Source organism: Sarcophilus harrisii, chromosome 2 (assembly GCF_902635505.1).
Source record: "Sarcophilus harrisii chromosome 2, mSarHar1.11, whole genome shotgun sequence".
Lineage (NCBI taxonomy): Eukaryota > Metazoa > Chordata > Mammalia > Dasyuromorphia > Dasyuridae > Sarcophilus > Sarcophilus harrisii.
This window is the reverse complement of record NC_045427.1, coordinates 484,118,368-484,134,582: the sequence shown is the minus strand read 5'-3', so window position 1 is coordinate 484,134,582 and position 16,215 is coordinate 484,118,368. Positions and strand designations below refer to the sequence as shown.

The window sequence follows — 16,215 nt, the reverse complement described above, 5'->3', positions numbered from 1 at the left end:
GAAGGCATAGAAGAAGAAAGAGAATGTTCCAAGCTTGGAAAACAGTCAGGGAAATGTAGTCAAGAGATGGAAAGTCTTGTTCAAAAGAAGCCAGTATCACTAGAATGAAAAGCATATGGGCATGTGTAAGGTTTGATAAAATTGGAAGGGGTTGCCCAGGAAGGATGCAAGGAAGAGACTGATGAAATGGTGCTGTAAATAGAATGCCACGCTGGATATCAAAAAGACCTGACTTCAAATTGTACTTCAGATACTCGTTCTCTCTGTGATTCTACCTGCCTCAGTTTCTCTATCTGTAAAGGATACCTCCTAAGATTGTTGTAAGGATAAAATGTGATTATATTTAAAAGCACTTTGTAAACTTCAAAGCACTACATAAATGCTAGCTGATGATGATAATGGATGGATTTTGCAGTTTTCAAACAACAAACAGGAAACTTTTCTCTTTCCATCCACTTTATTATTTTTTCATCCACTTTAAAAGACCCATTAAAATGAACTGAGACTTTTTTTGCACTGAAATTTGTTTTTTTCCAATGTTATTGAAATATTTATTTGTTCAGAGATTTTTGATATAAGGAATCTATGGTGGAATTTGCAGTCCTGATGACTTTTGTCTTACCTTCCAAACCATCTCCTCTACTAACTTTCCTTGTATGAATTTATGTCACCTCCATTCTTCTAGCTTCTCAGGTTCATGACCTCATTGTAAAAACTGAAACTGCTCTCCTCAAAATTACCAATTTTGGTAACTCTTTAATAATAGCTTTTTGTTTTCAAAATACATGCAAAGATAGTTTTCAACATTTATTCTTGCAAAATGTTGTTCCAAATTTTTCTCCCTCCCTTTCTTTCATCTTCTTCCCCCTAGACAGCAAGTAATCCAAAGTTAAACTTGTGCAGTTACTTTATACATATTTCCATAATTGTCATGCTGCACAAGAAAAATCATATCAAAAAGGGGAAAAATGAGAAAGAAAACAAAAAATAAGCAAAAAAGAAAAAAGGTGAAAATACTATGTTATTTATGGGGAAAATGTCCTCTTTCTGTATGTAGATGGCTCTCTCCATCCCAAATCTACTGGAATTGGCCTGAATCACCTCATTGTTGAAAAGAGCCATGTCCATCAGAATTGATCATCACATAATCTTGCTGTTGCTGTGAAATTGATCTCCTGGTTCTGCTCACTTCATTTAGCATGAGTTCTTCAAGTCTCTCCAGCCCTCTTTGAAATCATCCTGCTGATCATTTCTTATAGAACAATAATATTCCCAAACATTCATATACCATAACTTATTCAGCCATTCCCCAACTGATGAGCATCCACTCAGTTTCCAGTTCCTTCTAATTGGTAACTCTTAATTTCAAAGTCTTAAGGGCTTTTCTTAGTCTTCATTATTTTCTCACCTCTGTATTTGACAATGCTGACTCTTTTTTCCTATTTACTCTTTGGGTTTTAATGACACCATTCTCTCCTCTTACCTGCTTAACTATTCCATTTCAGTCTCTTTTGCTAACTCATCTGCCATATCATGGTCCCTAACTGTGGATATACCTCAAGACCCCTAGCTTATCTTTTCCCTCCAAATTCAGGGATTTTATTTGCTTTCTTGCCTTTAATTATGAAATTATGAGACCTTATGCAGATGATCCAGCCTGAATCCCTTTCCTTAGTTTCAGTCTTGGAGCAACAACTACTTTTTGGACATTTCAAACTGGGAGTCCCATAGACATCTTAAACCAGCTCACCAACCTGTTCAAACAAGCCTCATCTTTCCCCCTAAGTCATTTCCTCTACTGACTTTATTTCTATCAAAAGTCATTCTTCTAGTCATAACTTCATTTCATAACATCAACTTCTTCAATTTTTTTCTCTTCTTCATATCACCTATTCAATCAGTTGACAAATTTTAATTTTTCTGCCTCTATAGCATCTCTCCTATCCTTCTTGGACCTCTTTTTTCATTTTCCCCATAAATAAATTTCTTAGAATATAGATCTGATTAGGTTATTCACCTACTCAATAAACTCCAGAGGTTCCCTATTGCCTCTTGGATCAAATATAAATTCTTCTATTTGGCTTTTAAAGTCTTTCACAACTAGGCCTCTTTCCAGCCTCATTATACATCACTCCTTTTCCTGTACTCTTTGGTCTAGCCAAACTCTCTGTTTTTCACACATCATACTATATTTCTTGTCTCAAGGACTTTTCACTAGTCATTTTCCATGTTTGGATATACTTTTTCTATTTTATGTTTGATTCATAGAATTTGTTATTCCCTTCAAGATGCAGTTCAAGCACCACCTTTTATAGTTTTTCGTGTTCCCCCTAACAAGTAAAACCCTTCCTTCCTGTGTGTATTAACTATCTTGTATGTATGTATGTATGTATGTATCTATTCATTCATTCATTCATATATTTATTTTTTGCTGAGGCAATTGGGGTTAAGTGACTTGCCCAGGATCATACGCTGGGAAATGTTAAGTGTCTGAGGTAAGAATTGAACTCAGGTCCTCCTGACTTCAGGGCTGGTCCTCTAACCACTGTTCCACTTAACTGCCCCCCTCTTGTATTTATATTATACTTAGGTATTTACATGTTGCATTCCTTGAGAGAATGTTAACTGCTTGAGAGAAGATTGTTTCATTCCTTTGTAATTTCAGCACTTAGCATATATAGTAGTCTTCAGTTACTTATTGGTTGATTGATTAAAACTTCTAGTAGTAAGCAGAAAACTTTTCTGTATTGCTAACTATCAAGAGTCCCTGGTCCTTCTTCCTCCTTTTAAAAAATGCTATATGATGATTTTTGTAAAACTTTTTATCTAAACTTTGTTTCTTTTCTTTCTGCCTAATATGGTGTTTTGTACACAGCAATGCCTTAATATCTGTTGATGAATGAGTGAACAAATGAATTTCTAGGATTTCTGTTTCAACTTAACTCTATAGAGTTGCAGCTGTCCAATATCAGACTGAAAAATGTTGTTGTTTGTGGCCTTTAATTATGAAATGATAAATGCAATTTGGGCTCAAAGTAGAGCTTAAGAATTACATTGCAAAATAGAACTTAACTTTTCTTTGGGGATTCTCTAGAAACCAAAGAAAGGAGATTCAGATGAAAACTTGAATGCTAAATTCAAACGAAATCGTGTTCTTGTATGTGCACCTTCTAATGCAGCTGTTGATGAACTTATGAAAAAAATCATACTTGAATTTAAAGAAAAATGCCAAGACAAGAAGAATCCATTGGGTATGGTCCTTTTATTATTTTAATTATCTAATGTGGGCACTTTTGAAGAAGAAATGTGAGAATATTCATCAGGTCAGAATTTCAAGTGGGAAAGGAAACAGTACTAATTCTTAAATAATTTATATTTTGCGATCTCCTGTCACACTTCTAAGTGGTTTTCCCCAAATTTTTAATTAATAGCCTAGGGAAAAAACATAAGAAGCTCTCGGGGGAAACCAACCTGGGAGCAAAAATCTTGTTGCGATAATATTTATCCACACTCTTGATGATGTTGGGTTGCCAGATTAGCAATTAGAAGATAAAATTATTTAAGTAGGAAGTCAGCTCTGTATATTTGAGATTGGGAATTCAATTTAATTTGTCAGGTAGATTGAGTTATCTGATGTGAATAAAAATATAAATCATAATCCTTATAAGTTAAATATCAGTTTTGTAAAGCATACAATTTGAGAATCTACAAAAATCATACTTTCTTTTAATTCTTATTAAAGAAGGGTAGATATTTTACTGTCAGAAATAGGAGAGAAATGGAGGGATTATCAGTCAACAGTTTTTCTCATTGACTTTCTTGTGCAATTTTTATGTACAGGAAATTGTGGAGATATAAATTTAGTGAGACTGGGCCCAGAAAAATCTATTAATAATGAAGTCCTAAAATTCAGCTTGGATAGCCAAGTTAACCACAGAATGAGTAAGTATGTGTTTAGGCTTATATGACTTTACCCACTCATTTTATTATACTCTGAATGACTTGGACATGAAATATAATTGGCACTCTCTTGGAACTTTGAGATTACTAGTTAGAATTTTTTTGATTATGTTATTTAAACCATAGTAGTTTTCATTGTCTATTTTTTTTCCCTTGTTTTAGAAAAGGACTTCCCCAATCACATTCAAGAGATGCATGAGAGAAAGGAATATCTGGATGTTAAATTAGACAAGCTTTCTCGCCAGCGGGCTTTGGATCGGTGTGAAAAAGGGCAGAAGGTAGATAGACATCAGAAAGGCAGAAACTGTTTAAGTGACTGGCATTTCAAATTAACAAAAATTAAAGTGTTGGTGCTCTAGTGTAATAAATGGAGAGTTCTGGATTAATTCTATTAATATTGGATTGAATTAACATTGTTGAATGAATAGAATTGTATTGCTAAAGGGTGTGGGATAGGTTAATAGTGATTCTGATGTGTCTCCCACAGCTTTTATTATATTAAAATTTAAAATCTGTAGGGAAAGAAAAATCACAAATTTTTATCTCATAATCCTTAGCTTTAATTTTCTGTTTTTTCAGAGATCAAATTTAGATGAGGAAATTGCCCGAATTTCCAAAGAAAGGCAGCAACTTGCTTCTAAAATTAAAGAGGTAAAGGATAACCTTCCCTCTGTCAGCTTCTTAATGTCCCCATAATTATAACCAAATTTTTTCTTCTCTAAAATATCTGAATGACTCTCACTCCCCAACTAACAGTTCTAAGGAAGGTTATTGAATGTTATCTTTTTTTCTTTGCTCTAGGTTCCTAAACTTCTTTGTTAAGTGGACTTTGGGTTCTATTTAATTCCACAGAATGCTTATGTGAAAGAAGTGTTAGTGAAAATAAATAATATGTACCTATCTTTATACATTGTAAATAATTTAAAATATATGGTGTGATGTATTGTCTTTTTAAAGTTTTATTTTTTATTTGAATGCTTTTTTTAGTGATTATAATTGAGAATTTTTAAAAAATAGAACAGTGGTTTCTCTTAGCATTTCACACATTTTGAGATACATGTAAACAGGAATAAGGAAGCAGAAAAGAACAAAAAATGATGGCTATTTCTAGTCTTACTATATTGACATGTACTATTATCTGATTATATGAATGCCTCCATGATGTTAGAGAATTTTTTATTTTTCTTTGAAAATAAGAGTATTAGAGACTTAAAAGTTTGACAAAAATCATATGGCAGCGATTCTTTGAACAAATCTCTTGAAAGTTAGGTTTGTGGCATGAGATAGTTCTAATCAAAGTCAAAAGAGGATTGTATAAATTTATCATAATAATAATAAGAATTCAAGGCTGAGATTTTCCTTTAATACACTCTTAAGTTTTGATATGTTCCTGACATTCCATAGTGGGCACAATTAATAATATTAATTTAACTTAGTTTTCAGTTCTTGTCTATATTTTAATGTAACTGAGAAAAATGTTAGATTAAAATTTAAGCTAATTCTGTTCTTGAGAAAAAACAGAATATATGCAGATAATAGTAAACTCATATCTACAAACATATACACTTAGACAAAGAAAACACAGGTGATTGTAAAGATCAGTTAATTCAACCTCTTCAACTTTAAAGTGTTTAATTCCAAACTTAAAAAATTTAAACATTTTAATATTAAAAAAGTAGAAAATAAAGAATTGTTTATGAGAGCAAAAATGTCTATTAACAGCTTATTTTTTAAAAGTATATAATAAATTTAACAGTATAGTTTCAACACTGTCCTCTTTGTCTTTCTTCCTATTCTTTTCTGTATATTTTGAAAATTCAAACCTCTTATTATACAGAGCAGGAAACCAAAACCCAGAGAGTTGAGTTGACCAAGTTCTCAGAGGGCTAATAAAGAGAACTAGAACTGGAACATACATCATCTCATTCTAAACCCTTCTAAACCAAAAGACCATTTTTGTCTTCATTTTCCTCATCTGTAAAATGGAAATAATAAAAATTTTCTACTTACTTCACAGGGCTAATATAAAAAAGAATGTTTTTATATGTGTGTAGGCTATTTTTAACTGAGAGATTGGAAATAGCAGAAAAATTATCTAACTCTAGCTTCCTTAAATATAATTATTAGGACTTGAAGCATTTAAAATGTAGGAGAAGAGCAAGTAATTAAGGGAAGGCTAAGAGAAAATCTGAAATATGAGGGAACTATAAAATAAATACAGTTAAATAAATTTAAGATAAATTTAGGAGCATCAGAGTATAAATATCAAAGGAATTAGAAAAGACTTTATATAAGGGTAGCATTTAAGACAACCCTTTTAAGAACTGAAGGGATTTAAGGGTGGAAGGGGAAAGAATTCATTCCATAGGAGAAGACAGTTCATTTGAAGAATCTTTAATATGTTTGGACTGAATCTCTGATAAGAAAAAAATTTTTGAGAGACAACATGGCATCATGGTTAGATAGCTTATATTAGAAAGAGGAAGATCTGGGTTCAAGTCCCACTTCTGACATTCATTATCTGTATGACCTTGGTCAAGTCCCTTAATGTCTCAGTGACCCAGGCAACTCTTTAAGGGACTACAAATTAAACCAAAGTTGTCCAGAACTAACATGATTTTTACATTGATAAAATTCCAGATCCAAAATGGGAAAAAAAAAGTTTTTCAATTTGAACACTACAAATAGCATCCTTTGTGAAGTTCACGTAATTTGTTGAATTAAATAGATCAAGTGTTGAATTGCATAGATGCAAAAAAATGCATCATTTTAAATAAGCAGAATGTTTATAGAGCTTTGTAAAACATTTGCTCTCTAAAATATTTTTAATCAGAACATTTACAAATAAAGTATGAGTTATGAAAAAAATGTACAAATTAAAACTTAGTTCTAAACTGATTTTACTCAGGCTCTTATCATAAATAGAATCATTTTTAATCTCTAATTATTCTGACAGAACCTTACTCTGAATCAAGCTACCAAAAATGATTCCTTTGTATTGATCATGTTTATATTGCATTTTTGTACTTTGTGATATCTTTTATTGTTTCTGCTACTTTCAAGATTTGGAGTTAGTGTTGAACTAATCATTGGTCAAGGTTGCTGTTTTATTGTGAGGAACAGATATATGTGAAGACAGGAATTAATTGCAACTTTATATTGTCATTTCTCATTGTGATTCAAGGTTCGAGGACGCCCACAGGAAGCTCAGAGTAGCATTATTCTGGAGTCACATGTCATCTGCTGTACACTGAGCACGAGTGGTGGTTTGCTACTAGAATCTGCTTTTCGTAGGCAAGGATGTATCCCCTTCAGTTGTGTCATTGTTGATGAGGTTAGTGAAGCCTAATAAGGCTATACTACTTTAACTGTTTTTAGGTCTTGATCAATAAAACAAAAGATGAAAGAGATTTGCTGAAATGTGGCTAACATGTTTTTGTCATGCTACTTTTGTGCAAAAAGATGAAAATAATGGTTATGTCCCACCCTTTAAATCACTTTCCCAGTAGTTGCGATGAACTTGTTCAGATCCACCCACATTTTTTTTTCTGACCCACGTTGTTATCGACAATATGTATTTGCATGTTGGTTGACTAGGGTTGGTGTAGTCTATAATCATGGAACTAATGGAAATCTTGAAACTAACTGCTTCATGAGGGGCATTATTCTTTTAATGTCCTGATCTAACTAGACAAAGAGACTTCTTTTTCTTCTGCTCCATGCCAGTTTTTATCTATTCCCACCCTCTATGTCTGTTAAGTAGTCCTTGGGTAAGGAAGAATATGAATGCTTTTCAGTTCTGTCCAAATAGGCTCCAAGTCTCTAACCTGTAAATAAGTTGTCTTGTTTATCTTTTTGACTATAGTAGCTCTTATAGTTTTATGTTGTCTTCAGCATAGTAGGCACTTAAATATTTTTGATTTCAGCCCAGAGAATATTTGTTTTGCTTAATATTAGGCGCAGAAATGTGAAGTTTCTTTTTAGTTTAGAATGTTTAGATTTAAAAAGTACATGTAAATAAACTCATTCTTCCCTCTTGTTTGTTACTAAGGCTGGGCAATCTTGTGAGATTGAGACACTTACTCCATTTATCCATCGCTGCAACAAACTTATTCTTGTTGGAGATCCTAAACAGCTCCCTCCCACAGTTATTTCTGTAGTAAGTATTTTTGTATCCATTTGCTTGTTAACATAAAACAGAGTTTTTAAAATGACTGTGATAAAACTTGTGGTTATAACTAGACTGATAATATTTCAAAACACTGATTTGGGGAGTGTGTTGGAAGAGGTATGGAAGTGATTGGCTTCTCAGAGAGCAGCAGTATTTGAAAAGATTGGTTTGATTAATGCATCTTAATTAGCTAAAAGTTGATTTTAATGTGCCTTTTGTACTAACATTTTAAAATAAGAACTTTAATAACTTCCAACTTGATATGCTTATTTTTACCTGGGAAATTAATGGCTTTTTTTTCCTACATCCCAAATTTGTTTTCTTCTAAAAACTGATGTTGGGATTTTAAAAAATTATTTAACTCTGATTTATTTTTAGTAGTTAAATTTATATAGAAATATGCCAAGGATTTAAAGCAAAAGAGGTGTGTGTGATTTTATTGAACTATTTTGAGACCATTTGTTTAACTTAAGACATTTGTGTTCAACAGCATGCCAACAAGGCAATTTTCCACCCTTGTAAGAAATTTGCCACTTTCCTTCCTCCTTAAAGTAAAGGTGATAAATTAAAAAAAACAAAAAATTAGCAACATTCACTTTGTATACAGTTAGAAATTAATCTGCTCTATCTGCCCCTCACTTCAGAGCAGAATAAAGTTCAGATTCCATTTTCTGAAGTCAGAAATCATTTAATTTCCCCAGATGAGCTAACACGTCAGTTTCTTTAAGGGTGATTGTAACTTATAAACAGTAATAGTTGTAAGATTAAATTAGTATAGATAATTTATTTAGTCATTAGTATTAAAGAATTTGTACTTCCAAGTGGGAGTTGAGGTTCACATAATCAATCCCAAATGGCAGAAAATAACCATTCCTATTTTGTCTATAAATGTCATTAGGCTTTTTTGGTTTTGATTGTGTATTTTCTTTTCATATTCATGTATGTCTCAGATTGAGAGCATTGGCATTTCAATGGTATATAACCAGTTTTATAAAGAAGCAGTCTGTAAATTTGCTCATTAGCTAGGAATGCCTTTTATGTACTTTAAAGTATGTTTCAGGTATTCTTTTGAAGAATAATTTCAAGTTTACAGTATTTTACTTGCTGAGACTAAAAGAAATTACATTTTTTAGCTTATCACAGATTTGGGAGAGTTTGTCATCTTTTAGTGCCTAGAATCATGCCTTTCATTTCATGTTCTATAGGTATCTAAAAGTAAATGGATTCAAAATTTATTTTAGATTCCCAATAAATATTTTTGATACTAGTGAAAAGATATAAACTAATTCTAATGAAGTAACTTTTTTTCTCCCTGGCAGAAAGCACAGGAGTATGGCTATGACCAGTCAATGATGGCTCGATTGTACAAACACCTGGAAGAACAGGTGAAACAGAATGTGATAAGTAGATCACCTGTTTTGCAGCTGACAGTTCAATATAGGATGCATCCTGATATATGTCTCTTCCCATCTAGTTATATTTATAACAGAACTTTGAAAACAAACAGGTTAGTTCAGTTTGTTAGTGTTGTGGTATTTAATTGTGAGTTTAGATGTTGTGAAAGATTAATATATTTCAAGTATTTTACTCTTCTGTACAATTTCAGGCCATTATGAAATTCATAAATTATAAGAATTACCTAGATCGCTTTTTTGAGCACTATGGTGGAATATAAGGAGGGTAGTTTTTTAATATGTCATATTCCACATTTATAGGAGAAAATTAGTACCCTAAAATCTGTTTTTATAAATGCTAATAGAATGGCATTTTGATAATTATTGATAATGCTCATAGATTGACTGAAGAGAGCCGATGCACATCAGACTGGCCGTTCCAGCCTTACCTTGTATTTGATGTAGGAGATGGTTCAGAGAGACGGGAACATGAGTAAGTCCTTTTCTTAATCCTCTGATTCAGAATGTGCCTTGAATTATTTTTTTTTTACCTCAAATTTTATTATATTAAAAATGCCTCCCATAAATGTTATGCATCATGCTGAGACACATTGGGCTTTCGACTATCCTGGTTGATAGATTCTCCATTTTAACTAACATCACATTATGTAGCTTCCACCTCAACTTTTTCTTTCTCTTAATTCTAAGCACACTTTTAATTAGAATTGTTTGCTTAGCTCATGTTACAGCCTGAAAATAGAAGATTTTCCTGAAGCCCAATAATAGCAGGAGTATTGCAACAAGTAAAGTACAGGGAAAAGAGGTAGAAAATTCTTTTATTCAGAATTCCTTCCTCAGTTCATCTTTAAGAGGACCCTGTATCTCTGATGCTTTGTAGATAAACCTAGGTGCACAACTTTGATAGATTCATTCTTGCTCATGAAACTTGAGGATTTTATATTTGTTCCTTGTAAAATGTATACTAAATTTTCAAGTGACCTATCAAGGCTGCTGTGTTTCTGTCCAGATCCAGTTTTCTTCTTTTCCTTCTTGACCTCTCTGTAGTATTTAACATTGTTTTTTTGTTTGTGAGGCAGTTGAGGTTAAGTGATTTGCCTAGGGGGTCACACAGCTAGGAAGTGCTAAGTGTCTGAGGTAGGATTTGAACTCGGGTCCTCCTGACTTCAGGGCTATCTACTGCACCAACCATTTACCATTGTCAACTGTGTCTCCTTCCTAGGTTTTTATATTGTTGTCTTGTGATTTTCTTCTACCTAACAGATCCTTGTCAGTTCCCTTTGCAGAATCACCATCCATGTCCCTCCATCTTGCCATGAATGTTACTCTGGGACTTTCAGGGAGTTTGTTAGCTTCCATGGACTCAACTATTATCTCTCTACAGATGGATCCTAAATCTATTTATCTTGCTGTCTTCTCAATGTCCCATAGGTATCTAACTTAATAATCCAAAATTCATTTTCTTTTTCCTAAACCCACTCTTTTTAACTCCCTTGTTTTCTCATATTGCCATTTGACAAATTGTGTGGATTTTAATCTCCTCTGTCTCTTGCATCCATTTCCTTCTCTTCACTCACACCACACGTTTCTAATTCAGGTCCTTATTATTTCTCACCTGCACAATTACAGTAAGTCTTAATTGGTCTGCCTGTTAAATCCCTCTTCCAGTTCATCCTTCCATTGAAAAATTAGTTTTCTAACATCGCAAATGTTCCTTCCTTGCTTAAAAGGCTTCAGTGGCTTTCATTGCCTCTGTGATAAAACATAAACTCCTCTTATTTGGCACTTAAAGCCCTTCATATTCTAGCTTTAATCTATGTATTTAGGCTGATTGTACATTGCTATCACTTATACATCATGTGCTAGCCAAATAAACCTACTTGTCTTTCTGAATATAGGATATCTATCTTTAGTATCTTTGCTTTTGCACACGTATCCCTCTTGCTAATAATGCTCTCTTTATTGACTTTTACTTCTATATCTTAGAACTTCCAAGTACCTTCAAAGTTCAATTCAAGTGCCAATTACTATTAAGAAGCCTTTCTATCATCCCTGAAATTACTGTGTATTTTATTTGTATGTATCCTATATTCAGTTATTTGTACACATCATTATACCCATAGGAGAGGTTGTACCTTGTAACGGAAACTGCTTCCTTTTTTATCTTTGGATTCTATGATTAGCATAGCAGCTGGCACAAAATAGGTACTTGATAAATACTACTCACTGCACCATTTAGCTGTCACATAATTTCACTCACCAAAATGTTCTTCTTTCCCCTTCTCTTAAACATTTCCTCAAGTCTCTAGTGTTCAAGACATTCTTGTTCATCTCTGTCTGGATAGGTATATGGGTGTAGTATCCCACTTCAGATAGTTTAAGGTTGTTTTGATATTGTTTGGAATACTGTGACTAATAAAGATCATATACTTCAGAGGAATTGAAAACATGGTCTTTACTAATAAACCTCAGCATTCTGATGTCTTTACCAGTAAGCCTAGTTTTCTTGTATATGTACTTACACTTTCTTTCTGAGAAATAATGACATTCAACAGATTTGTTCAGAACATAGTGTGCATTGAATCTGTTTTGTCACTGATTTGCATCTGTCTTGACCTCTGCTTTACTGATGAGTAAGGACAAAACAAAAACTTTATAGTTCCTTGATAGTGACTGTAACAGAAATATTAGCAATATATGCACATTTCTACTTTTTTTCTTCTTTATGACCTTATATTCATTACTATGTGTGCCGTATTTCTAGTTCCAAGATTTCATTGCCAAGGTTTTTTTAATGCTCTTAAGGGAAGCAGATAAAAGAGTTTTCAGAAATATTTCTTCCCTAAATCCATAAACAAATCCAAGTTAGACAAATCACCACTGATTTAACTGATTATTAGGAAGTCATTATTCAAAGACACTTGTGACTCAAGTTCAATTCAGCAAACATTTTAAAAGCATCTTCTATATTTCTTACTATGCACCATATCAAGTAATGGGAATAGAAACTCAAAAACAAGAATAATTCCCACTTTCAGGGAACTCAGATTATATAATACCTTGTCATTTCCTGGCCTTTTAACTCCTACAAATCTAGAATACAAATATAATTATACAACTATAATCTTAATTGTAGGCAAAACTTTCATATTACCTATACAACTCCTCATGAGTAAACAATTTTATTTTGACCAAGACATGTTTTATTTTATTTAATCTTTTTGAGTCATGTTCTGTCACTTGTAGTTAAATGACTTTTGGTAGACCTTTTTTGAAGACTCAGATTTTCATTAGGACAAAATTACCTTTTTAAAAAAAAATTTATTTTTTTAATTTAAACTTTTATTTTTCAAAACACATGTGTGGACAATTCTTCAACATTAGCCCTTGTAAAACCTTGTATTCCAATTTTCTCCCCCCCACACACACCCACTCTCCCCTAGATGGCATGTAGTTCAATACATGTTAAATATGCTAGAAATATATGTTAAATCCAATATATGCATACATATTTAATATACTTATCCCACACAAGAAAAGTCAAATCAAACCAGTTTTTAAAAAAAAGAGAGAAAGAGAAGCAAAATAAAATGTAAACAAACAATAACAAAAAGAGTGAAAATGCAATGTTGTGAACCACACTCAGTTCCCATAGTTCTCTCTCTTGAGTGTAGATGGCTATCTTCATAGCTGAACAGTTGTAACTGGTTTGAAACATCTCATTGTTGAAGAGAGCCATAGGACAAAGTTATTTTTTCTAGCTATGTGTAAGGTATCAGATTCTAAATGAATTCTGAGGTACATAAGAAATGAAGCATTTTAAAATGGCATTTTACTTAATTTTTATTGACCAAATTAAATTTTGTCCATCTTTTTTTTGCATCATAGACAATTTTTGTCAGAGAATTTGCTATTGCTATTTTTAATTGGCTAGTGACTCAGTGACTCTTCCATTGATAAATCTGATTTGGTTATTGAACTTCTGTTTACTATTTAATTTCTCCAATATAAATTGATTTTTCATTGTCTTTCATTATACTGTATATATACTGTTATTGAGAAATTTTTGAAACTTTATAATATCAATATTGAAAGCTTTTGAGTTTTTTATTTATATATTTATATATCAAATATACATATTTTGTATTTGTGGATCTTAATTTGTACAATGGAATCATATAACATGTTCTACCCTGGATGACACCAAGAGACCTTCACAGGAGAAGGACTGACTTTTATTTTGCATAATGTTAGATTACACAGTAATTCAGACTACTAGCACTAATGCTCAGCATTTGTGACTTTTATCAGTAATCATTTCAAACTCATCAAGATACTAACCACCAGAATATGAAACTATATTAGTTATTAAACTAAATTTAATTGACAGCTAATATGTCAGTAATTTTTCTTTATTATTTTTTCTTGTTTTATATAGCTCATATGTTAATATTCAAGAAATAAAACTAGTAATGGAAATAATTAAGCTGATCAAAGACAGAAGAAAGGACATCACTATACGTAACATTGGTATAATCACACATTACAAAGCGCAAAAGATGATGATTCAGCAGGAATTGGACAAAGAATTTGAAAAAACCAGGTAAAGGGGACTTAAGGAGCCCGCAAATATACACTATTCTTTTTGAGAAAAATGACAAAAGAGAAGAATAAAAGGGAAGGCAAGAGAGGAAAAGTATGGCATCTCAAGAAGGGTAGCATACCAGGGGTTAAGTAGAGAACCCTTAGGGTTTTGGGTTTTGGGGGGTTTTTTTGTTTTTGTTTTTGGGTTTTTTTTTTTTTTTTTTTTTTTTGGTTTTTTTTGATTTGGTTGTTTTTAGAGAGCTGAATATATAAGTACAGGGAAGTATCTAAAATAATTGATAGACTGGAGTCCCATATATAGTAAGATGTGACAGAGTCAAGATCATAGGTAGCAGGATTAACTTTGGTCAGGAGAACAAGGAACACTTTAGAGGTAAGAATGGAGGAAGAAAGATGGTAAAGTTCAGAAAAATTTTGAGATGGAAAGGAAAGAGTTTGAAATTGGAGTTCCTGTCAGATGGCATAAGATGTCATAGATGAAGTCATTGGCTAAAACTTAGTGGGACTGTATTGGACTTAAAAACTCAAGGATAGTGTAGAAGTTTTAGAATAGTAATTATGGGGAATGTAGTAGTTAGCTAGGAAAAAATTAATCCTGCCCCACTTAAAGCCCTAAATTATTTTTTAGTTCTAAATTATTCTTTAGGGACTTGGTAAATTTTCTTTACACATAGCAGAATTGAATAAAAGCTCTCTGAATTGAATTTAAGAGCTAATTCAACATTAGTCTTTAATTAATAAACTAATGTAATGCTCAGCATGTCATTAATTTTGGGTTTTTTGGGATCAAAGTTGATTTTCCTATAATCATTTTTTTTTTTTTTTTGCAAAATGTTCTAATGCTGATCTATAATAAGCTTTTATGTATTTAATCTTTTAAATGTCTTTTCACACAGATAGGAACTGCCAGATACTAATATCAATCCATGAGCACATGATTTTAGTTGAGCTAAAAGACTTGTTATAATCTTAAACAATTTATTTTCTCTGGATACATTTTTTTGGCTACTGCAATCAAATATTGATTAAATTAACTTACTGTGGTGAATGGTTTTCTTTCTCTTAAATAACCAACTTGCAATATACTTTGATCACAACTTTATTTCCCTTTTTAATTTTTGTTAAGAAATTTTGTTGAAATTATAGTTTGTTTAGAATTTTTAAAATTTTCTGACCATTGCTTTCCTCTGAGTTAGGAATATTGCAATGAGTACTTAATCTGATAATGTTGATGTACTTTGTATTCTTTTAGTAAAGCTATGGTATTATTATATAGTAAATACAATGGTTTGCTGTTTGATCCTGTAACAATATTTCATACCCCACTGTGCCTTAAAAGCATGACATTTCAAGTCCATTTTTCTCTTTTTGTTTTGATATTATTTAGATACTTCCAGTGAATACTGAAAACAAATAGAATGTCACAATATACTGGAAATATATATATAATAAAATGTCACAATATATGTAGGGCATTTTGCTCTATGGTTATAACTGTATCATTACAATGTGTAGTGCATTGAGTAGCAGTTTGAAAGGTTGAGAGCTCCATATATATGGTCTCTGTCCCAACTCAGTTCTGCTTGTAAAAGCAACCAATATGTAAAGCCCATGACAAATGAATCCTGCCCAACCTCTACACCAAAGGCCCAAACAAAAAAACAAAATGTATATATTATTTCATTTGTGCTTCACAGCATGCCTCAAGATAGGTAGAGCAGATCCTATTGTTCCTATCTTACAAATAAGGGAGTTATTTCAGAGAGGTTAAATAATTCATACAGAGGTAGGACTAGAACCCTAAACTTCTAACTTCCTGGTTCAGTGCCTTTTTCCCTTGTACACACGCTTCTCCATAATGAGGTTTTTTTCTTCTTAAATAGACCAGGAGAAGTTGATACTGTGGATGCATTCCAAGGTCGTCAGAAGGATTGTATTATTGTTACATGTGTTCGAGCAAATGCTTCACAAGGCTCAATTGGGTATGTCTCCCTTTTTTTAAAAATGTGTTTTGAAGGTCAGTCTTATTTCTGAGTATTAGACTATCTTATTAAAAGTTTATCATTG

General features: G+C 32.3%; 1 protein-coding gene across 3 annotated transcripts in view; it reads left to right on the top strand.

Moving 5' to 3' along the window:
• Positions 1-16,215, top strand: part of SETX (senataxin) — an 80,729-nt gene that overhangs the window by 57,805 nt on the left and 6,709 nt on the right. For all 3 annotated transcript variants that reach the window (XM_012553963.3, XM_031954880.1, XM_012553964.3), the window contains exons 14-23: positions 3,095-3,251; positions 3,841-3,942; positions 4,123-4,238; positions 4,540-4,611; positions 7,145-7,294; positions 8,012-8,119; positions 9,451-9,638; positions 9,926-10,018; positions 13,982-14,146; positions 16,032-16,130. In XM_012553963.3, coding sequence (XP_012409417.1) covers positions 3,095-3,251; positions 3,841-3,942; positions 4,123-4,238; positions 4,540-4,611; positions 7,145-7,294; positions 8,012-8,119; positions 9,451-9,638; positions 9,926-10,018; positions 13,982-14,146; positions 16,032-16,130 — 1,250 coding nt within the window. The remainder of the gene's footprint in view (positions 1-3,094; positions 3,252-3,840; positions 3,943-4,122; positions 4,239-4,539; positions 4,612-7,144; positions 7,295-8,011; positions 8,120-9,450; positions 9,639-9,925; positions 10,019-13,981; positions 14,147-16,031; positions 16,131-16,215) is intronic.